This window comes from Lepeophtheirus salmonis, chromosome 12 (genome assembly GCF_016086655.4).
Source record: "Lepeophtheirus salmonis chromosome 12, UVic_Lsal_1.4, whole genome shotgun sequence".
Classification (NCBI taxonomy): Eukaryota; Metazoa; Arthropoda; class Copepoda; order Siphonostomatoida; family Caligidae; genus Lepeophtheirus; species Lepeophtheirus salmonis.
The window spans coordinates 8641781-8666924 of record NC_052142.2 but is presented as its reverse complement, the minus strand read 5'-3'; the positions used below and the strand labels follow the sequence as shown (position 1 = coordinate 8666924).

The window sequence follows — 25144 nt, the reverse complement described above, 5'->3', positions numbered from 1 at the left end:
AAAAATATATCAGTCGCTCAAGGTTTTTTATGGAATCATCTTATACTGATGATGTTCTATATAGTGAAAGAATAATTGAATGATAGACACTATAAGGAACCAAGGGAGTTCTCTACCCCTATTCAAAGCTACTTCATTGAAAATCCTGAATATATTAATCGTAAATTCACCTCTATTTTTTATTCTACTCTATTGAAAGAGTCCTGATTTGTCCTTAATAAACATAACAAATAAATTACTCATCTCTAACACAATGATAGGTGCTATCAATTTCATTTAGATGGTAGAACGTTTAATATAGATATAAGTTATATTACATAAATATTTGAAATTGAGTTACTCGGTAGTTCTAGTTTGTCCCTGATGTAGCCGGATTTTTTCTTCGGTAAATTAGAATAGAGGTATTTGAATCCACTCTTTGTTCTAATGAATTCATTACTTTTCAATTGTATAATCTAGACACTCGCATCCTTCCTTAAATTTGATGTGCACAGTTTGGAGGATGATATCATGGCTCAATCTTTGGATATCATCTTTTTTAATGGAAACCTCATTCATTTTTATGAAGATACAAATTAACATCAATGATTGTGAAAGTCACTTCTAATCTGTCTCAAAAATGAATATATCCGTCACTCCAGACCTATTTGTATTTCCTATATAGGAACTATTTCCTACCTCTGAATTTTTAATAATAAGTATTAAAGTTATTATATGACAACTATATCGTAGTTTGGAAAAACTGCCTCAAAAACCTCCGTCCTATTGACTCCTGAGACATTAAATTTTAAAAATCACCTTAACAACTAATCCCTCTCCATCCCTTTTGATTCGTTCTTTCTAATTAATTAATGTAACTGTTTATAATAAAAGGATCTATAATTCTTTAACTTGAATTTTAAATAATGAGTATTTATAATCTTTATCATAGGTAAATGCTCTTAATTCCTTTATATTTTCTATCTCTTCTAGTCTAAATTGTAGATATACTTTAAAATAATTTTATATTTATTTATTTTGTGATTCAAATTTCTTTATTTTGTTTTTGAAATTTCTTTATCATGTTTATATAAACAAAATATATGTTTTTATATATTATATTGTTTAACTCCAATTAGCAAAATAATTAAAAAAGTATACCTCTGAATTCTTTAAATCAATATATTAATCAATTTACTTTTTAATTTACCTTAGTGTTGCGTCTTGACGAGGGAAAGACACAAGCTTATTTATAATAGGAGAGATCCAGGATGACCGAGAGAAATGAGGAGAAGAAATGACGTGGAGGAATAAAGCTACACAGTTTATATGCTCATGTGTATTCTAACTATACTCTAATATATTTACAAAAGACGATACTATTTATAACACGTAAAACACAGTACTTATAATACATAGACGAAGAAGATAAAAACATGTAAGGAGATATTAAATACATAACATCACCCCCCAAGCACCAAATCCATGGCGGTGCTTAAACAGGTTCCTCTCCATGAACAGCAGCCTATAGATCCGCTCCATCCATGTCCAGGCGAGGACAAAACATTCTTCCTTGTACTGCAAAAGTTTATCTCCATAGACGTGCCGTGCTCTCAACACGCGCACCGGAGAAAGGAGGACAATACTCCTCATAAAGGCTTTAAGGACCCAAGCACCTTGCTCGTCCCTGGGAATAATAACATTCACCCTTGTTGAGGTTTTAAGGACCTGAGCACCCTGCTCGTCCCTGGGAGAAATAACATTCACCCTTGTTAAGGTTTTAAGGACCCAAGCACCCTGCTCGTCCCTAGGAGACATCTTGTTCGATGTGCCCTCATCCAACTCGGGATGATCCAGAAGAGAGACCGTTCCACATCTATTAATCAATGATGTGAACGAGAGAGTATGAACAGTAGAGAACCAAAATTGTGTAGGACTAAACCCATTTTTAATTATGTGGTCCCTGACCCGGACACACACTTCACTTCTTGAAAGTGACCAAGGTTCTCTTCCTTCCTCCACGAGGCCCAAACATAGGCACAGTCCATATTGCTCCGCCTTCCGTAAACGAACGAGCGTTCTCCCCATCGACGAAAAAGGGCTACCCAACTCCAACAGGGCTAGCTTCGCCGACGATCCCACAGCAGGGAGGTCACGTGATCCTGATCCCATCCTCGTCGACAATATTGCGTCTTGACGAGGGAGAGACACAAGCTTATTTATAATAGGAGAGATCCAGGATGACCGAGAGAAATGAGAAGAAGAAATGACGTGGAGGAATAAAGCTACACAGTTTATATGCTCATGTGTATTCTAACTATACTCTAATATACTTACAAAAGACGATACTATTTATAACACGTAAAACACAGTACTTATAATACATAGACGAAGAAGATAAAAACATGTAAGGAGATATTAAATACATAACACTTAGTGTTTTAAACATTACTACTTGAGGGAGTAGACCACAAGTTATAAAACTTTTTAGCAGTGAAAATATCTTCTCGGTAAATTTGAGGGTTTTGTTTTCTGTTATAATGTAATGGATAATCATTAGGCTTACTTTGAAGTTCTTATGATACGAAAACAAAACAAAATACTGGAATTAAATCTAGAGATAATTCTAACATGTAGTAAAATTAATGTAAGTCTTCAGTTTTATTATTGAACAGATGTTACTTGGAAGCGTTGAATTGACAATTTGAGCAAAAGTTCTTAAAATCAATGACAAAGTCCGCTAGGACAAAAGCTTCCTCAGTTTAAATGATGGCTTGATTTTCACTTGATATCCTAGTAGATGTAGTGGTTTTAGAAGAGTATTTTTTACGTTTCTGTGCCTGAATTGATATATATTTTGGAAGATTTGCTATGAACAGCAACATGCACTAAATAACGTTTTTGAAGTTAGTTCCCCATCCCCTGTGGCTTTAACTTGTATTTTCGAAATCCTTTCATTTGTCGATATTCTCACAGACAAATCACCATACTGAAAAAGGAGTGAGCAAAATCCTTGAACAATCAGAAGGTACTTCGTCGTCTAAGAATATATCTTAGCTAAGAAATTATGGAATATTCGTGTTGGAGGAAAGAATGAAGTGATGTGGAGAGATTTTTGGAATCAGTTTCATAACAAAAATTTAGCACTCACCCTCATTAAGGACTATATTTTTTTATTTTTCCAGAAAATAAGTCTACCATTCACATAAAATTCTATGGTATTTAACAATATTAATATAATTTAAATATTTAGAGATAAAAATAATTATATTACAGTTCTGTTTATATACGTGCGGGTATAATTTAAATATTTGAACCAATATTTTTTCTTTTTCATCCATAAACAAACACAATAATGATTTAATACATGGGTAGAGAAATGTAGAGATTTTTAGTCGGTACCCTGATTATTGTTGGAAGATTTTGATGATGTTGGCATGGATCAGCAGAAAGCGTTGCAGGCTCAATTCCCCATCTCATCCGAAGAAATCGAGAAATATTTAAAGAATTATAGGAAAAAAATTAAACGTGCCTTTTGAATTTTATAGGATATTTGAGGAAAAGGTATGCTCCATCTTATAAGTTTCTTATCAAGTGATTTGAAACTTATGTTCCATTAAAAAAATTATGAGTAAAGGCGTTTTAACTCTGATACTAAAGAAGTACGAAGACAAACTGAATGTACGTAATTATAGACCGATAACACTTCTTCCCGCCTTATAAAATTATATAAGGCGAGAATAATCAGTAATAAAATAAGCAAGGCACTTCCTTCCATTATACTGGAATAATAAAAAGGGCTAAATGAAAGGAAGACAGCAGAAGAATACCAAGTTCGATCCAAAATGCTATTGGTATCATAAGGCGAGTGGGAGGGAGTTCTTAATGATGCTGGTGGACTTTCGGAAAGCCTTCCACTCCATCTCACATTAATATATACTGTGTCATCGTTGGGCATAGCTCTAAAAAATAAAGAGAGTGTATGTTTATTATATTTATGTATGTATATATTATAGTTGTATTATTGGTATGTAATGTTAATTCAATATCACCCAACCTATTTCGTATGTATATATTAGTTATGTTAATATAGATATATATAGTAGTTATGTTAATATGGATATATATATATATATGTTGCAATTAAAGTAAGAAATCCGTTAATATGCAAAATAACTAGTCAATGTGCATGAAAAAGGAACTAGACCATTAATGTGCATAATAATTAGGTAATGTGCACAATAACTGAACAAGACCGTTCATTTGCATAATAACTGTAAAAGATAGTTAATGAGGAAAATTATTGAAATCCTAAATTTCACATTATCTTCATAGACCCTTTCCAGAGACACGAAATGATGCTCGGCTCATGGGATATACAGCATCTCCACAGGGCTTGATTAAGAGTAAGCATCCTTCGATAATTCATATATCACAGTCAGAAACGCCATCCGCTCTAACTTCGGCTGATATCCCAGCCCACGGGGGAAAACGGGTTCTAACACACGCCTACTCATATGATATCATCAGAAACCCCCATCCTCTCTAACCCCGATTGTTATAACAACCCACGGGTTGTCCTGAGTGCCAGCACCACTATCCAACGGTTTGGAACGTACTGCCAACTCATTTAATATCATAATAGACGCTATCCACTATAACCCCAGTTGACATCCCAGTCCATGGGTTTTGTTGCATGCCAACCCTACTAAAAAAGGGTTTAACATACCGCCAACTCATATAATATCATCAGAAACGTCATCCACTCTAACCCCAATTGTTATAACAACGCACGGGTTTGCTTTGTGTGCCAGCATGACTAAGCAAACGGACTGGATCCCACTACCAACTCATATAATATCATAAGAGACGCTATCCACTATAGCCTTGGTTGATATTCTAGCCCACAGGTTTTGTTACGCGCCAACACGAATAACGAACGTTAGAACCTATTTTTTTATTGAGTTGGTACGCAAGACAACCCGTTAGCCGGGAGATCAGCCCTGTCTATAGTGGTGTCTATGATGGTAATTCATGAGTTTGCAGTGGGTTACAACCCGTTTGTTAGTCGTGTTGGCACGCAATACAACCTATGGGTCGGGATATAAATTGGTTTACAGTGGATGGTGATGATATTAAATGAATTGGCGGTGGGTTTGAACCCGTTTTTTAGTCACAGGTTATAACTTTTTTTTAGTCACAGGTTATAACGTTTTTTAGTCACAGGTTATAACGTTTTTTAGTCACAGGTTATAACGTTTTTTAGTCACAGGTTATAACGTTTTTTAGTCATAGGTTATAACGTTTTTTAGTCACAGGTTATAACGTTTTTTAGTCAAAGGTTATAACACAACCTGTGGGCTGGGATATCAACCGGGGTTTCAGTGGATGGCGTTTCTGATTGTAATACATGAATTGATGAATGATGCATACTCTTAATCAAGCCCTGTGAAGATGCTGTATATCCCATATGTCGAGTTTCAATTTGTGTATATGGAAAGGGGGTTGGAAGATAGTGGGAAATGTAATATTTAAATGGTTTACCACATTAACTATATCTTTCAATTATTATGCACATTAACGGTCTTGTTTAGTTATTTTGCATATTACCTAGTTTGTTTGTTTTTTGCACATTTACAGTCTTGTTCAATTATTATGGACATTACCTAGTTATTATGTACATTAACTTGTTATTTGCATACTAACAGATGTCTTACTTTAACTGCAACATATATATAAAATCACATGGTGTAGTTGATAGGATGTTAGAATCCGAAATAAAAGAAGAACCATCCTGGATGATCAAGCTTCGGGAGCTCAGGAGGAAGCGAGGGGGCTACAAAGTCTTCTTTAAAATATGAATTTTATGATGTTATGTCTACATGTAAACGGTGATAACTTTTTATTAAGCATTTTCTCCAATAAATACATGTTCCAGCTTTTCTACATGTGTATGAGCTAGTTGTATCAAAATACATAGCTTTAATATTGCTTGTTACTTCCAATCTTTAACAGCTACAACAATTGCAGTAGCTTCCACTTCACCTGTACCAGATGAAAGCTTACGAACAGTAATTTAGAAATTACTTTACCAGAAATTATAATTGGAAGATGATGGATCATACCTTTCCCAAATAGATTGGACATCATTTTACCCTCCAAATGGATTACCAGAGGAATGTTACATTGGAATTTTTTCTTTATATTTTTTTAACTGTGAGGATAGACGTTAAGAGCTCGGCTCGTGAGCTATCGCCTCATCCCTAATTATACAACGCTCTGACGTCAGAGAACATCTCTGACGATGACTAGAAAATTCTATCGGTATTCGTTAGTATTATTATTGTGTTATAAGTAAAGAGAAGTACACGTGAGAAATTAGAGAATAAATACCTATTAATTACATAAGATTACGTTATATTATTTAATCGATCTTATGGTAATCCCATATGGCGCAGTCTTAAAGGCTTGGTCGAGGACATCATCGTAACGCTCACCAAGAAGAACCCTCCTCCCGTCCTGCAAGAATGGTCAGGAAAAGTGCAAAGAAGACTGGGAACCCCAAGGCAACAGCGCACAGAGAACCTAGCACTCCACATGACGATCCATTGTCCACTCCTCACGCTAACACTCTAAGCGACCAGGACCCTGCTGGAGTAACACGACAATTGTTCTCACTCACTCCTCAGGTCACAGCGGAAGAACTCCTCAACATGAGAGAAGAAGCCAAGCGGAAGCATGATGCTCTGGTCAACGACCTCTTAGTAAAGCAGGAAAAGGCTTCCACAGATCTTCGTAATGAATTCCAAACAGCACTGGTGAAGAACGCTTCCCACCTCAAGGCGCACATGAACGCACAGACAAACAGCCTCTTGGAACAGATGAGGACTCTCCTATCTCAGAGCAGTACTGCAGATCCACAGACTTCATCCATGGCCTCTCAGCAAACCGCAACGACTTTATCACACGCTGTTGTAGTATTCTCACCGACCTGTTCAGCGGCACCTAGCGCATCGACTACACCTCCCACTACACAACCTCCAAACACCAGCAGCCATGCGCAGACTGGAGGTAGCGCTACCATCAACTCTAACAAAACCTTCCAGGTCTTTGAAATCGAAAAGCTCCCCGATACAGCAAACTTTCGACAGTTCCGTCACTGGCGTGACAACTAATGCTTCATCAAGAGCTCAAAACTTCGTGTCTTTCCCTCGCGAACAACAAATATGGACCTTCCTCAGCGCTCTGGGAACACACGGCAAGCAAATCCTGGAGTACTCTTACAAGATAGACTTTGAATCCCCTGAACTCACAGTCAACATCTTAATCGAACACATCTTCATCATTACTATAGAGGAAAAAGCAGCAAAGTTGTTGCTGAAGTTAACTTCATCAAAAGGAAGCAAATACCTGGGGAGTCATTTGACAAATATTGGTTCATGTTGAAGGACATGGCGGACGAAGCTGAACTATGCAATCATTGCCGCGACGCACAGATTGTCAGGCAAATCGTTGTTGGGATCCGTGACAACGACACAAGGGTTGCTCTTGAAGAAGAATCCACGTTTCCAACACTAGATAGAGCAATTGCCATCTGTAGGGCCAAAGAGTCAGCTAACAGATCCTCCTCCAAGATATCCAACACCCAGATCCAACATGTCCAGACTAGACCCAGATCCAGATCATTTGGTCGATCTAAAATCTCAACCAACCGCTCCTCATCATCGAACACGGATGGATCCAAGCAATCATGCAGAAACTGCGGCAAAATCCATTCGCCCAGTAAACAAGTATGCCCCGCAAATGGACAGAATTGCAACAGCTGCAACAAGAAAGGACATTTTGCTTCCATGTGCCGTAGCTCCAAAGTCTCTTCTGTATATGTTACGAACATAGACAAACAATCCTCAGAATCGAGATCAAACAAGTTTTGTGACCTCAGATCCATCACTGCCCACTTCTTCTCCATGAATGGAATCTCGCTGGGATCCCTCAAGAACATGCTCCCAGACAGTGGTGCTTCAGCAAACCTTATAAGTACACAGAACGCGGAACGTCTGGGGTTCAACATAAACACTGGCAGAAAGCCTGAAGGCCAACTCACAGCAGCAAACAATCTCAGCATCAACATCATTGGCGAGATGAAGGTCAAAATAAAATATCATGATATCATGACACTGATAACTTTTCAAGTATCCAATGAGTACCAAGGCACACTCCTCAGTCTGGACACAAGCATTGCATTAAAAATCATACACCCTGAATTCCCAGTTCCAATTGTATCCGTCAGGAACGTCCAAATGTCCCGTCCCGTGTTCGAAGTCCTTCACGTCAACGGTGACTCGTTCGAGTCTACCCCTGCTACAACCACTTCGCATCACTCGGAAGCACCGGTTCACAAGAATCAAAACATTCCTGAAGCTGGAGAAGAAAGTATCTTCGCCACCAAGGAATCTCTTCTAAGAGAATACTCTGACGTCTTTGACGGAGAAAAACATCTCAAGGTCATGAATGGACCTCCCATGGTCATCCACCTCAAGCCCAACGCAACTCCTTTCAAAGTTAGAGGTCCCAGACCTATCCCTCTACCTCTTCGTAAGCGGGTCAAAAAGATGCTCGATGATCTAGAGTCCCGAGGAGTAATTCAAAAGATTTCTAAACCTACTGAATGGGTCCAACCTATGTCAGTTGTTGCCAAGGGAGAAAAACTGAGGCTCACTGTTGATTTAAGAAAGTTAAATGAGCATGTCCGCAGGCCAGAGCACCCTATCACCTCTCCCAAAAATGCAGTGTCCCACATTCCTCCTAATGCAAAAATTTTTACAACTCTTGACGCCACCTCTGGATATCACCAGATCCCACTTCATCCATCAAGTCAAGATATCACTACCTTCATCACCCCCTGGGGACACTATAAACACCTTCGTGCCACCATGGGCCTCTCGTCTGCAGGAGACGAATTCAACCTCTGGGGAGATGAAGCACTCGCAGGGATAGATAACATGGAAAAGGTTGTTGATGATATCATTTTATACGATAGTTCTATGCATCTTCACGAACAGAACATAAGGAAACTCCTTGATCGCTGTAGAGACACTGGAATCACTCTCAATCCCAAAAAGTTCCACTATGGTCAAACAGAAGTCAAATTTGCTGGCTTCAGAGTGACAAGCCAAGGCATCCAAGCTGACCCTGAAAAAATAAAAGCCATCGCTCAATTTCCAACACCTAAGAACATCTCAGATCTCCGTTCCTTCTTAGGATTGGTCAAGCAATTAGCAGGATTTTCAGACACGGTTTCAGCAAAATTCATGCCTCTCCGTCCACTCCTCAGCCCCAAAAATCCATACATCTGGACAGAGGATCACCTCAGGGCCTTCGAAGAAGTCAAAAAGTGCTTAGTTTCTCCACCCATACTAACGACTTTTGATCCCAAAAGGGACACAATGATTCAAACAGACGCAAACAGGCTTAATGGCCTAGGGTATATATTACTTCAGAAGGACGAACAAGATGTCTGGAAGCTTATTGAGTGCGGTAGTCACTTTGTCACAGAGACAGAGGCACGCTATGCCATGGTTGAGCTAGAGTTGCTCGCTGCTGTCTGGGCACTTCGTAAATGCCATAGTTATCTTTTTGGTCTACCGGAATTTAGGCTAATCACAGACCATCAGCCTCTCATTACAATCATTAACAAAAAAAAACCTTGACGCCGTAGATAATACAAGAATTCAGAGGCGCAAGAGTTATTTGACCCCTTACGATTTCAAAACAGTTTGGGAGAGAGGCAAGGACAATCGTATGGCTGACGCACTCTCCCGATCACCTGTGGATAAGCCCACCCAAGGGGACGATGACTTCACACAGGATATGTATGGATCAATCCACACAATAACAGCAAATCTCCTAGACACTCTCAACAACTCAGATATATCTCAAATTGAGTGTGATCCCATCACCCTTGAGAGTATTGCACGTGATCCTATCTTGGAAGAAATCGCTGAAGCATCTCGGAACGATCCCATCTTCCGCCTCTTAAAAGATAACATTTTGGGAAAAATGGATAAACATAATATCAATCCTGTGCTAAAACCATACTCAAAGATTCTTCCCCATCTCACCATTGACGACGATCTCATCCTTTTCGGCGACAGAATCATCATCCCACAATTGAAACGGGATCAAATCCTCCAACGACTACACTCCAGTCATCAGGGGACAGAAAAGACATTAAAACGGGCTCGCCAAACCATTTTTTGGCCTGGAATTACAGCTGATATACGTAACATTATTGAAGCTTGTGAAGAATGCCAAACTCGTCGATCAAGTCTACCCAAGGAACCTTTGAAATCGGACCCTGCCCCTAGAGATGTTTTCCAGGAGATTGCAACCGATTTTTTTGAAGTCAGAGGAAAGCACTATTTAGCAATAGTCGACCGATACTCCAACTTTCTGCTCGTTCACAAATTTTCGTCAGCACCAACATCTAAGTCTCTTATCAGCAGCCTCCTCCACCACATCGCCACCTTCGGTAGACCGTTGAGAATTTTTTCAGACGGAGGACTTCAATTTACAGCAGCAGAAACACAAAACTTCTTCGCTCGCTGGGGTATTGCACATAGATTATCATCACCACACTTCCCTCAATCCAACGGACTAGCAGAATCCGCTGTTAAATCAATTAAGGCTCTGCTCCTTAAAACTGGGAATACTGAATCTGAAGCCTTTCAGGAGGGGCTGCTCGAATTAAGAAACACACCTCTACGACATGGCTCACTGTCCCCATCCCAAATCGTCTTTGGAAGACCAATGAGATCAAGACTCCCTGCTCGCAATTTATCACTTGCTGAGGATTGGCAGGAACGCCTCAACGAACACGACCGCCACATCGCCAAGCAACATGAATATGCAAAGAACCACTACAACAAGACATCAAATGAGCTTAAACCCATCCCTATTGGCTCCAAAGTCTGGATCCAGGATCCAACTTCCAAAATATGGGATCGGACAGCCGCTGTTCAAGGCAAGAAACAAGATAGAGAATATCTTCTCCTGCTTCCATCAGGCAGAACACTATGTAGAAACCGACGCTTCATCCGGATTCTCCGAACTCGCGAGGACATAATTACAATGCCTCAATGCGAAAGTACGCTCAAGGATAACAGCCAAACTGACGAGCCTTCGAACCTACAACGACCTAAAAGATTAAGATTCGCTCCAATCAAATTTACCCCTTCGGATTGACTCAGGGCTTGAAAGGGGGTGTGAGGATAGACGTTAAGAGCTCGGCTCGTGAGCTATCGCCTCATCCCTAATTATACAAAGCTCTGACAAAGATGACTAGAACATTCTATCAGTATTCGTTAGTATTATTATTGTGTTATAAGTAAAGAGATGTACACGTGAGAAATTAGAGAATAAATACCTATTAATTACATAAGATTACGTTATATTATTTAATCGATCTTATGGTAATCCCATATTAACTATATTCAATTCTCTTACTACGATAATACTTCGATTAAGAGTAAACTTATAAATATTTTCGTCCATACTCTTGACTGATTCTACTAATATAAAACCCCTTTTCAATAAGACAAATTTGAAGTAATGTCTGGAGTAATTAAAAAATTTACTCCTCTTTTAAAATTTGATTATATACACCCTAGTTCTTCTCAAGTGATTTGCTGCTTCCATCATGCATTATTTGAAGTTGCCATCGGTAATCAGTTTTCCTAGCTCTACCATCTTATACCCTATTTTATAACTAGTAGGAGGGAAGGATTCCTTTTCAGCAAACTTTCTCGTGAATAAGTTTTTTTAAGATTCTAAACCATATAACAATCACCCATATTTCTCAAAGCGTAACTTTCCAGAAAACTTTAGCTATATAGATAGATATTTTGTTTCATAGTGACGCCTGATATTGTACTCTTTCTAAACTGGAAGTGTATAAGTAAAGGAAGAAGACGAGGGGAATAATGGGGTGTCAGCCAGCCGGCCGTCCAATAAGGAGGGAAGACGGTGCACAACGTCAAGCCTATATACCAAATAATTTTGCCTCTTCTTCTTCTCCTCACTCCTTTCTAAATAGGAAATATATATATGAATATCCCATAACACCTAGAATATTGTACTCACTCATCATTTAACGCAGTACATACATATAATTACAGTGTGCATAATATAGAAAGAAAGACAAAAATGAGAGGAAATGAGACGACCGTAAACAAGACTTGAAATGAACATCGCTAATTATTAATTGACAGGTCCTGGCGAAATAGAGTTCTTCGAGGGGAACCCATAATCCTTGATTTTTTTTAGGGCGTCTATCTGGTGGAGCACGAGAGTCTCCAGTCTTGATTGAATTATTCTTTCACCAAACTTCATTGCCAACATAATTTCTTGGATTTTTCAAATTAATAACCAAATTTTAAAAGCCTCCTGGTGTTTATCACATGTTGCAATAATCCAGTCAGAGGGGCTCATGGCTAAAGTTGATAATATTGTAGAGAAAAACGTGTGCAAGGAGAAGGGGGGCAAAAAGACATATGGTATCATTGTTTAAAATACTGATGTGATTATCATCTGCCTGCTTTATTATGATTTTTGAGGGTATAACGAATGTATTTATTAGCAAAATGTTTAATGAATATATATTACGTATAATTGACTTCGACGTTTTTTATCCGTTACAATAAATTTGAAAACGTCACACTACATGAAATTGTAATTAATTATGAACCTTATTCTCAGAATAATAGCTAATGAAACGACAAAGTAGAGTATTTCGAAATATATTTGAAGTTCAAAGTTTAAAAAAGAAGGCTTTAATTAAATATAATCTACATACTAATAAATATACCATCATACATTTATACAATATACAAAATTGAACAATTGGAATCATGTAACTAATAACAATAAATTATAAAACAGAATATTGAAATAATAGATTGATCCAAATAATATTTTCTTGTTTTGACATCGGAATCCAGTTAAATATGTCATAACTTTAGGTTGCAAGACACATGCGAGACGTGGAGTTTAATCAAAAAGATAATCACCCCTCTTCTTCATGTGGAAGTTGCTATATACAATTGTACACAGGATAGACATATCTCTACCGATGAGATCTAACTAATTATTAATAATAAAGTAAATGTCAAAATCATAAAATTAGACAATATATATACTAATAAAAAAAATTGTTAGAATTAAATCCATCGTAAAGATTTAGTGTAAAAGCTAATTATGTAGTAATGCCCGGCATCCTTATTTAGAGCATCAAGAAAGATTTCCCCCCGTTATTTATGCTTATATAACAACATACTATTATCATGAAGGATATACACAATTGTTAATTATAATGCAACACCCAATGTAACTACCCCCCGTCGTTGTGACCATTTAAGCAGTTTTTTTTGCCTTTTATGAGTTTTCTTAACACCATTTCTTAGATCCCATCAACCATAGCTAAGCCTTAAGTGATAAAAAAGTATATTTATTGACTATGTAATATTGGAAACCCTAATTATCATACCCAAGTCTTTAAGCGAAGAAACTAGTCTCAGACAAACTAGTTGCAAACCATCCAAAGCTACTACCCCCGTTGTTGTGACCATTTAAGCAGTTATTTTTGCCTTTTACTGAGATGTGTATCATAATTCTTGATATGCTTAGCTAAAATAGAATCATATTTTATGGTTAAATTTAAAAAAAATTGAACACTTACTGTGGGATAGTACAAAATTCAGAGCTCCATTTCGATATTAGTAAATACTTTTTACTGATAACTTGATCGTCATATGGTGTGGATGACTCAAAACATTTTTATATGTATTTCTATAAATAACATCAGTACCAACATCCTCCATTAATTTAATGATGGTTCCTCGGGAAGGGATAGGTTTACCCATGTGTTTCTCCATAAATTTTTTGAACATAGATGATTAGCAATGGATAAGGGTCTATTACATACAATAACATCTTTGTGAGATCAGAATTAAAGTCTAACTTGATGTATTCATCACTAACTTGATTTTTTAGATGAATATTCATGCTCTTGATATGATGATAATGAGTGGCGTGTAATTCTTGACAAGGGACTAAAGGCACATTTATATCGACAAATCCGACAAACCATCTGTTTCTCATCCGGTAAATATTTTCCAAATTCCTGGTCTTCCATTTTCAGAAATCTAGACAGAAGGCGACGTTATTTTAGGCATTTTATTCAGTTCTCTATAGACTATCACCATCTAATATTATTATATTAATATTGAATAATAAAGGCGGGAATGATAACGTTCATGATTGATAGAAGAAGATGTATATTATTTAATCAATTATGCCATAAGTATTTCTTCTCTTCTCCTCGCACGCTTTTCTATTCTTACCAAAATTATCACCCTTACTCATGACTCAATCATTCAAATGTGGGGAAGTATTTTGGGGCAGTAAAGGAGAACATGGAAAGACGACTCCAGCTCCAATTTACATCAATGATACAAGTGCTCCTCGACACGTGCATTTGATTTATTATATAAAGAGAGGACATGGCAATTATATACTGCAACCATTTTTTGTGTGAGTGAATGAATGGGTTCCTCATAATTATTGATGGGTACAGCTGTGTTAACATCATATTGAGCCCGAGTCTCCTTAGTCTTCTCTCTACGATTTGTGTTGCAGCCTTGTGATCCTGGCCCTTCATCAACCCTGCACATATTTCCTTAATTCGTAGACTCTCTGAAGCTATGTACATAGGAACTGTTACGTAACATTACATTTTGTTGCAAATAATATCCTACTGGCTCTCAAGCGTAATATGTTATTTTTAATTTGGACTTACCCTCTACCTGAAATTGATCCACGGAGGTAATAATATATTCGTTGAGGAACTTGTCCCTACTATTGATCCTGGCATTAAAAGTGACTGGTATCAGTTCCCAGTAGAGGAAAAACTAGGTTCGCTTTAGATTCCTGAGACAATGCCATTTTTTGACAAAAGTGTTCACATCTTTTTAATAGCTCCAAAAGACTCCAAATCCTCAAGGGCGTACCTTACTAAAAGAAAAACAGACAATCTCAGGTGTCCTGAAATGTGAAGGGCTCGAATATACTGATAAAAATGATGCTCTCAATTTCATATAAATGTGTCTAATTTAATATAATTGACTGCTTTTTTAACAGCGTCAAATTAGCATCCAGGCTGCTTTTTAGGGCAGCCTTTAAAATTGTCAAGAGGCATTACTTTTATTGAAGGCAACATCTGCTTGATTTTCAAAAGCCTCCCTCCTTTAAAAAGCAGCTGAACAGACATATTTTTTCAGAGTAACCTTATATATTAGTAGATCCGATCTGTGGCATAGACAATATATGCAAATGCTAAGGGTACCATTCATTCAGGGGTGTCATAATGGGTGTAAAGAAAAAAATGTGACCCCGAACGTAACCCTTGTTTGTTTATAACGTTAACTTCTGCCAAAAGGTGGGTTTTTTCTTTTATTAGGGACATTAATGCAAGACATTGGTTAAGGGGTGCCTGCCGGGTAAGAGGACAAAATTAGGCCCGAATCACTAGTCTATATTTACAGCTACAACCTGATCTGAATGCACTGCCCTGACCAGTTAAGAACTGCATTTCTTAGTATGAAAATAATAAGGGCATATACAACGTTAGACATATATTCTTGTAGTTGTAATATTTATAATGCATTTTGTAACACAGTTTTTGTTTTGTACATAGTTCAGCTTTATATTTTGCATCGGCAATTAATGTTACATTTTTAATTTTCTGCTTTGTGTGAGAATATAAAGGCAAAGCTAACAGAAAACCAATATCAATCAAGAATTTCTCTTTATAAGATTTTTAGAAATATCAATACTTTGTATATTAGAACCCTCTGATCAATTGTTCAATAGAAGGAAATATCGATGTTTTAATCATTTTTTATAAATTTCTAAGCATTTTTGAATTAGATTCTTTTGACTGATAATATATAATAATTCGACTATTATTATTTTCTTTATAGAATGTGAATATTTAATACATATGTATATGATAGTTTCTTCGGCTAAATTATTATTGATGTATTCCAAAACTAATTAACCAACTACTTTTTCAAATTTAGGATTTGTATATTGCTAAATGTAAATGTTCATAATCTCCTAGATAAGATATTAGAGAACTACAATAATATGATGATGAAAAACTGGCTGAATATTCTCAAAGGAGGGGTTAGCTTCAAATGACGTGCAATTAGCTTGTCTAACTTCAGTTTCTTCGAGTATATAAACGGGTATAGTTAATTGATTCGGACATGTTTGATATGTAATTTATTTAAGATAACGATAAGTCGTTTTATATACAGAACTAATTTTTTTTACATGACTTTCAAACTGTTGTTCTCCAACTTCATCCAACACATCAGTAACTATATTAACCAATTCTTGAACTGACACGGGTTCATTCTGCATATTTGAATCTATGTGTACTGCAAGTACTACTGGATCAGTTCCCGTTAATAAGAAAAATGGAGACCACCCTACCCTGGGTACTTCTTGTACCATTAATGTTTTAATATTTTCACCTACGTATATCCCTATATTATCTTTCAGCCAGATTTGTATAAGATTAATACATATGAATTTCTATAAGATTAATACATATGAATTTCTATTTTAATAACTCCCAATTCATAACAGTAACCTCATTGATTTAGTATGAATTTTTTCCCCTGTCTGTTATTACCTTCATGCCCGTCCCATACCTGGGGAAGAATTCAAACAATAACATTTTACAAATGGTTTCAACCGTGAGTTATTCAAAAGGAACGCTTCACTAAATGTTGTAAATGCATCAATAAATACCTAGGATCACCGGCAATGTCCCTGAACATGGGGCCCACTATATACATTTAGACTACTAAATATTTCTATTGATAGCTGTAGGGTTCGTCTCATTCGCTCCGATTCACGTTACTTCCTTTCCTTTGAACACATACAGATTCCACAACTTTTAACTTAATCCTCAATATTTCTAACTATATTTGACCAATGGAAATACTGTTTGGCTTACAATTTATACTTTGTAATTCCAGAATGTGATGATAACGGATGCACATGTACAATTGCAATAACTGTCCGTACATATGAATCTCTTCGAAACACATATTATCATATTATTATTTGCCTTATATCTCATATATTCTATTACACCTTCCTGATGATCGGGTCTTTTTTCCAAGAATATGTATTCAGATTCTTCATCCCTAGCTTATACTTAATTTCGAATTCACATTACAAGTAAATGCCACTGATATTATAAACAATTTGAATAGTTGATAATCCATTCTGATTTCAAACTTTCTACCCATTAATAAGTACTTAAAATGTTGAATAATTTAAATAACTACTAACAACTGTTTTTGCGTCACAGAATATTTGTTTCTGATTAAGGAAACTCCTACGTTATGCAATTGGATATTCTTTACTAGTATCCCTTACTTGTGTTAACACAGCTCCAATAGCAAAATTTGAAGCATCTGTTTCTAGAACAAATCATTTCGAAATGTCTAGTCTTTAACTGAGTTCATATTCGTAATGAACAGCCAAAAATGTATGTATAATTTGTTTTTCAATCCTTTTTTTAGCAATATCGTCCTGACCAGTGTAATTAATCCAACTGTATATTGGATTAAGTATTCATACCTTTTTTTATATTATTTGATAAATTTACCCATAATGAGCAATTCGAAACAACCTAAAAGCGAAAAATTGATAATGAATGTAGTGTATCCAACAAGGAATAGACAGAAAAGTGTGGTGTATTAGAATTAACTTAATTAAAATAATATTACTATTAAAATTTGTCGTCTACATGAGGTGTCCGTGAGGAGTAAATGAGATACTGGGCAAGGAATAAAGATAAAAGGTGACTACATTATCTTGAGCTCCAAAAGACACTGTTTTAAAACATACGTGTAAATACATAAAAAGGTCAATCAATAAAAGATAGACTAGTAAATGTATTGCATTTATCCATCAGGTAAGAACGGTATTAGATTTATCAGTAATTTAATTAAAATACACGACATCATCCCCCAATCAACGAGACCGTCCAGGGCTAAGCTGATTCACATGGCTAGTTAGTTCACCATCCCCTACTTCGACAAGCCAGACAGTTTTTCCTGGCCGTCGAACCAGTTGACCAGGGATCCATTTAGGGAGGTGCTTTCCAAAACACTAATCCCAAACATCCATATGTAGTAACCATTTATTTGACATTATCTGTTTAGATGCCATTTCCTTTGTTTTGGGCTACAGCCCATCCAGACAGGTACACATGGGTCGAGCCAATAATAGCTAGCCCGGAGAATTTCCATTAGTAATCGGTGTTGATCAGCAACCGCACAACAATTCGTCCAGAGATAACGTAGTGTTTTTTTCTCTCAAGGTTTTTGATAATTCCAACGGCTCTTTAAGCTTTCAGCCATTGGACTGAGGGTAATTTGGAGGAGACAATGAGAGAGTCACTCCCCATTCAGATAATTTTTACCTGAATGTCACGTTCATAAATTGTGGACCGTTGTCAAAGTGTATGACTCAAGGGAAAACAAAAAGGGTGAACCATTTTTATAGTTATCTCAGCGTCGCTAATGTGGACGTATCTTTTATATAGCCTGCTTCAATCCGTTTGGGTGCTACGTCCATCATAACCAAAATGAACTTACCTTTAAATTGAGCGTAGTCGATATGTACTCTTTGCCACTCAGAGGCCGGAGGGAATGCAGTAAACTAGGACAGAGGATTTGAGCTGAGCTCTTTGCACACATTGCATGCTTGGACAACGTCCTCAATATCTAAAATATAGAAACTGCATTAAAAACTGACCTGCATCTCCTTTGTCCACGCAAAGGTTGCACCTTTCCTCGACAATTCATAAAGTGGATCTACCTCAGTAGGGAGGTTGGGAACGAAATGAGCATAGTATTGAAGCATCCCCAGGAAGGATTTGACTTCCATACATAATAACGGTACAGGGAAGTTCAAGAAAGGATGAATTAGTTCAGGATCCAGTGATTAGCCTTGCTTTGGTACCATAAAACCAAATTACGTAGGTTCGTTCTTCAGTATGCTACATTTCATTCCTTTCAGACGAGCACAAGACTTGACAATCCGACGATACAATTCCTCCAACGACTTCAAGTGTTTATTTCTTGACTTTGAAACGATGAGGAAGCCCTCAATGTAGACCTTCACCGATGAGATTGCCTCAAAAATCTTCTCTTGTGCAGCCTACACAATAGCAGAAGCCGACGCAAGTCCATATGGTAGGACATTGTATCTGAAGAGCCCATACAGGGTTTTAATAACCAAACATCTCTTTGACTTATCGTCCAATGCGTATTGCTCATAGCAGTGGGTGAAGTCAGGGTGAGGGATAAGGTATAAATGCTTATCCATGATAGTAAAGATTGTGTGTGTGAAGCTAGCACAAATCTGCACTTTGCCATTAAGCTTTAACACAGCGACTATAGGAGACGCCACTCAGAAGACTCCACTCTACTAAGTGTGGCCCTTACCCCCCCCATGTCCCAAAGTTCATCAGCTACGTGCTCATATAGAGCAAAGAGGTATTGGTCGTGCGCGTATGTAACGCGTGTATGCGTTCTTGTTAAGGTGAACTCTAACCTTGATGTGTTACATATGAGAACACAATTCCTTAAAAATAGCCATGTACTCCTTTCTTAGATATTCCACTCTTTCCATATCTTGTTGGAGGCCACCGTATACATTAGGGTGGTTGGGTAAAGTAACACACCCAAAACTCAAGCATTCACTTAACCCCAGTATTGGGTTACCTACCTCTGTAATCACGAATAGTCTTGTCACGTGATTTGCATTGACATGACATGCTAAGGTAGATAGAGTCAATAGTGTTGATCTCTTTACACCCAAATACCTGAATAGGCCCTGTATTTTCCTCCAATTTTCTTCCAGTAACGTATTGACTCGGAAGAATGTTGACATTGGACCCCAGATCCAGTAAAAACTTGATCTTTTGACCATCAACATAGAAATGTGCATACACACTCTCATCCTCTACAGTCGATACTTGGAATGAGATGGATGACGCCGACGACCTGGGGACTTACAGCAAATGGCTAAGTGACCTGTTTTGCCGCACTGATTACAGTAATGTCCCCTTGTAAAAACACTCGGACTTAATAAATACATGTCTACCGTTGAAAAAGCTACACTTTCGTTCTTTAGGTATAGAGATTGACTTATATACTGACTCCTTCTTGAGGGGCTTGTGTAGACATTTGTGTCCCTTCTACTCTGAGAGTAACTCACTGTCCTTCGTCTCTATCTCTTTTGTGTGATTAATGGAAGTTTCTATTGCTTTGGCTATTTTAAGTACTTCCTCAAGAAGAGAGGAACCTTTTTTGAACACATTTTGACGAAGTTTGGGTTACATGTGTTCTTTGGGACATCAACTTAAATGATTTCGTCTTCAAATGACGCAGAATACCCGTTACATATGAACTTCACAAACTTAACTAGCCTCTAAGCCTAATGAGAAGTCATCAATGGGTTCCCCTATTACGTGTTTTATTTCAGACAGCTTAAACCGCTCAAACATGACTGACACAGCAGGACAGAAGCATTTCGACACTACCCTACCACTACTTGCCACTCATCTTCCTCCTTCTCCGGAGTCACGCTGAGGGTCTTGAACCATTGTTGAACTTCCGTTCCAGCATAGTGTAACAACAAGGCTTTCTTTTTTATGGCAGACATTTCGCCAGAAAGTGAGCCATATATATTAAATTCGTCCATCCAGTACACCCATTGGTGGCCTCTGCAAGCGCCACTCATATCGAGGGGTTGAGGTTGGCTGACCCCTAGATGTCCGGCGGACGTCGGGGACAGCTCTTTATCATTGGTACAGGGTACCACAGGACCAGCACTCGCAAAATCGAAGCCCTTTGGGTCACCCCCACATTGGGACAGGTTATCTCGAATAATTGTTACAAATTCGGCCTTTCTCTTTCCTTTCTTTTCCTTTACATACACCACCAATTCATGTCCACCCACGCATCACGGAGCTCAGCGAGCTTCAAACTGGGTAGGAGTTATCCCATCTTCGTCGACCCGTGCGTTGAATTACAATTAACTTAATTAGAATAATATTACTATTAAGATTCGTCGCCTAAATGAGGTAGCAGTGAGGAGTAAAGGAGACACTAGACAAGGAATAAAGATAAAAGGTGACTACATTATCTTGAGCTCCAAAAGACACTTTTGTAATACATACGTGTAAATTCACAAAAGGTAAATAAATAAAAGATAGATTAGTAAAAGTATTGTATTTATACATCAGTAAGAAACGGGTTTAGATTTATCAGTAATTTAATTAAAATACATGGCAAAAAGTATAGCTACATATATGTTTTATTTATCAAGAAAAATCATGTGTGTTCAGGAATACAATTTGAAAAGTCACATTCAAAACTATTTCGGTCACAATATTATCAAATCAAAAAAAAAAAACTTAACCTCAAAATTTTTAGAAGGAATAGTAACTGGTGTTTATCGAAACTTCTTCTTTGGAAAAGAGTAACAAAGGCAAGTTTTATTTTAGCAAACAAAATTGCAAAACACTAGCCAATACTTTTGAAATATTGTAAAAGATAAATGAAATAATTTGCTCATGAAATATACCAAAAAGTGAAAATCTTCCAAACGAAGCTTAAAATTTATCTTAAACAGTTAAATGAGCAAAACTTTGTTCATTTTCAAATTTTGAAAACTCAAACTGCCGTTACACAAGAATTGTTAGAGAATTATAGTTTTTGGCTGTCAGCATTACATCCACAGCTCCTTAAGAATTTATTGAGTCTATTCCTCCTCATGTCAACTCTGCTTTGTCTCCTATTTTGAGGAGTAGGAAACAAAGTCGGAATTGAGCTCCTAATCTAAATAGTTTGGTGAAAACTAACAAAACTTTCAAACTCATAGAGAGAAAGGTTGCCAATTTCATTTATTTATAGTGGGTCGGGTTAAAACATGGAAAATAATTTTGCACAATCACATCCCAAAAATTTTAATGGGACCTAACTGAATTCAGCTTTGATTCCTCCCCCAACGTTTACTTTCGTAAAACAAGTAGAATCATATAATAATTAAATATATCATATTAGAATCCACTTATAAATAGTGATAAAAATAATACTAGCACACACACTTCTATTGTAATAATATACACAAGCAAGAAAATAATTACGTAAAATAAGAAAATTTGTTAAGTAGAAAAATTAATGACACAATCCAATAAAAAAAGAAAAAACCCGAAAGCATTGATGAAATGTAATTTTATGTCGTTTAAGAATTGTAAATCAATGTAGCATCACAATGTAATTCATTGTTGTCATTCCAGGGTAAAACACTATTGTTCATTTGCTTATGTAAAGACGCTTCAATTGTACTAGAAGACCACTTCTATTCTCGAGTTCATATAGCAAGCTTATTGTACTCCTTATTAAGTTTAAAAACTCTTTAATGTTCAATGAAATACGTTGATTATTTAGTTGTCAACTCATGTAGCACTTCAGAATAATTACCCAGAGTGTGTACATTTCATAGCAATCCAGACACACAATGTAGGATTGCACATAAAAACAAAACACAAAATGGGGTCTACAATAAATGCAAAAATACAACTAAAGGAAGAGGGAAAAAAAAAAAAGACTAGCAAAATCGAAAAACATGCTCATTTACACAATTTAATATCAAAAATAATTATTCATTAAGTTATTTATTCTGCACAGTATACTACATTCTCGAGAGAGTATTTTAGCTTAATACATTCCAGTAAGTTATTTAACAAATACTTTTTCTTTTTTACACTATTGGCCGAGACTAAATCAGTTGTATTCCCATTAATTATTGTGTCCAAGATGTGCACATTCCCTTCTTGTACTAATGAAAGATCTGGTTTTAATGTCGTCTCTCCTATTTTGTATACTTGGTTTTTAAAAACCTGCACTCCTGGCTGGCGTAACTTCAAGTTCAAATAGTCAACTAATTCATCATGTCCCTTTATACGGAAGCCTTGTTCACGTGGGTATGTTAAGGTTTAAATATCTTTATCTTTAACTGAGTAAAAATGATCATTCCTTTTTACTAAAATAAAAAGAATACAATATACTATGAAGAATAATTAATATCATCTAAACAAGTCGAACTCCTACAGGCATGTTTGCAGAATATGGTCAAGATTTTTAACCCTGTTACCCCAGTTTTTGCATTTGTTATTCTTTAGAATTACCTTATATCGATTAAGTTTAGACTTGGTTGCCACGTTGGCTGCCATGATTTGCACTACCCTTTTGAACTCTGTACTGTTCATGTTAAATGTATTGTCTTGGAGTAAGTTGTGATTCCCCTTACCATGAAGGGCATACTTCATACCTTTTCTATCTACCGAGTTAATTAGTTTGGCCTTGACGAGTTCTTGGAATTTGGTCTTCTCATGTACCACAGTGGTATTATACTTTATCGAAATGTCTGCGAAAAGGCTAAGCAATTCACAGTAGAGGGCGCTAATATAAGTATTGTTACTCTTCACTAATGAATGCATCCTATTATTCTAGGCAAAGCTTGCTGTCGACAGGAGGCTCATGACTCCAAGTACACCATCTTTAGCTTTGGATTCAAGGAAACTTATAGACGCATCATAGAACAGGCCCGTTGTTTTATGGACATGCTTTCTGATTACAATATGAAAAGCCTTACAGTCTCCCTTGATAATCTTGGATTTTGTCACTGTATAGAGATACCGTGTTATTACATTGCTTTTGAGGATCTGTGAGCATTGTTTATTTGAAATCATTGCATTATTCAACCTTTTGATCCGCAATTTTAGATTATTGATCATATCCGCTCTTTATTGCCCAAAACTAGAGTAGCGTATACCTAAATACTTGTAAAAATCATTTAGTTCCATATTTTTGATAGTACCATCCGAACTAGTGAGCATATGGGAGGGGTCAACGTACATGAGGTATTTTTTATTCCCTTCTATAATAGACAACAGACCCGGCTTATTACTATTCAATGATAGGCCAAGTTTAGCTGCCGCAATTTCAAAAGATTTTAAGTAGACCTGAAGGCTTTTAAGGTTGTTACATATTCAGTTAGTATTATCAGCATACATCCTTCTGTTGATAGGAGTACCAGAGATCCCAATCTCATACTAAGCGTCAGTGTCCAAATCATGAAACACAGACTCAATCACTAATGTGAATAAAGTGCCTGACATTGGGTCTCCCTGCAGTAATCTTCTGCCAAATTGAGCATCTAACTCACCCTCAATACTTGTGCTAGCATTTAGATAGACCATTCTAATATAGCTTACCAATGGTAAAGGGATCTTGTACATTATGAGGGCCCTAATCAGCGATTTACGGCTAACAGAGTCGAATGATTTACGCATATCAAGCCACACCAAAGAAAGTGGTTTACCATTCTTCTTGCTATGCGCAACAAGACCTTTAAGAAGCATGTTATTGATAGAGCACCTGTCCCTTTTTTGGAACCCCACCTACAAATAAAAATATTTCCTTGATAAGAATCTTTCAGTGTCCTAGATGTATATAACGTAGAAATCAATAATCTCTATTGCATTTATATCAAGTCAATTTATAAAGTAGAGCTTCTGATTTACGGTCTGTATGGGTGATTTCATAACTTGGAGACTTCAAGCTCGCCCCTGATTTCCTTATAACTTTTGAATCTTTTTTTTCATTAGATAACAAGTGACTGATGATTTTAGATTATTAACTCGATATTTTGGTTCACGAAGCTTATTATATTCTACTGTTACATATAAATAGTCATTTGAAACTATTAAGTGATACTAATTACGTTCTTAAAAAAATATAGAAATCCCCTTTTAACTTCTATAGACATCTATTGGAATATCTGAATGTAATTAAAATTTCCAAACTTATTGAGTAGAGAGTCATATACTAAACTACTAACTTCCTTGTCATCATATTGGAATATTACTCTCGTGAAGATTTAGAACCTCCGAACTTATAAATTAATTACCGATAATTACTAAATGTTTACTAAAAGAGCTAATTATGGA

At 36.6% G+C, this 25144-nt stretch overlaps 1 protein-coding gene and 1 long non-coding RNA gene across 2 annotated transcripts; one reads left to right on the top strand and one right to left on the bottom strand.

Moving 5' to 3' along the window:
- Positions 1-9780: 9780 nt before the first annotated feature.
- On the top strand, positions 9781-11223 carry LOC121127030 (uncharacterized protein K02A2.6). The gene has a single exon (XM_040722391.1). The coding sequence runs from the start codon at positions 9781-9783 to the stop codon at positions 11221-11223; it is 1443 nt and encodes a 480-aa protein (XP_040578325.1).
- Positions 11224-12762: 1539 nt separating this feature from the next.
- LOC139906903 (uncharacterized) lies at positions 12763-15762 on the bottom strand. The gene is made up of 4 exons (XR_011783078.1): positions 14834-15762; positions 13715-14736; positions 13523-13662; positions 12763-13461 (listed from the first exon to the last, which is right to left on the bottom strand). It is a non-coding gene; the product is annotated as an uncharacterized lncRNA (long non-coding RNA).
- Between the last annotated feature and the right edge of the window lie 9382 nt (positions 15763-25144).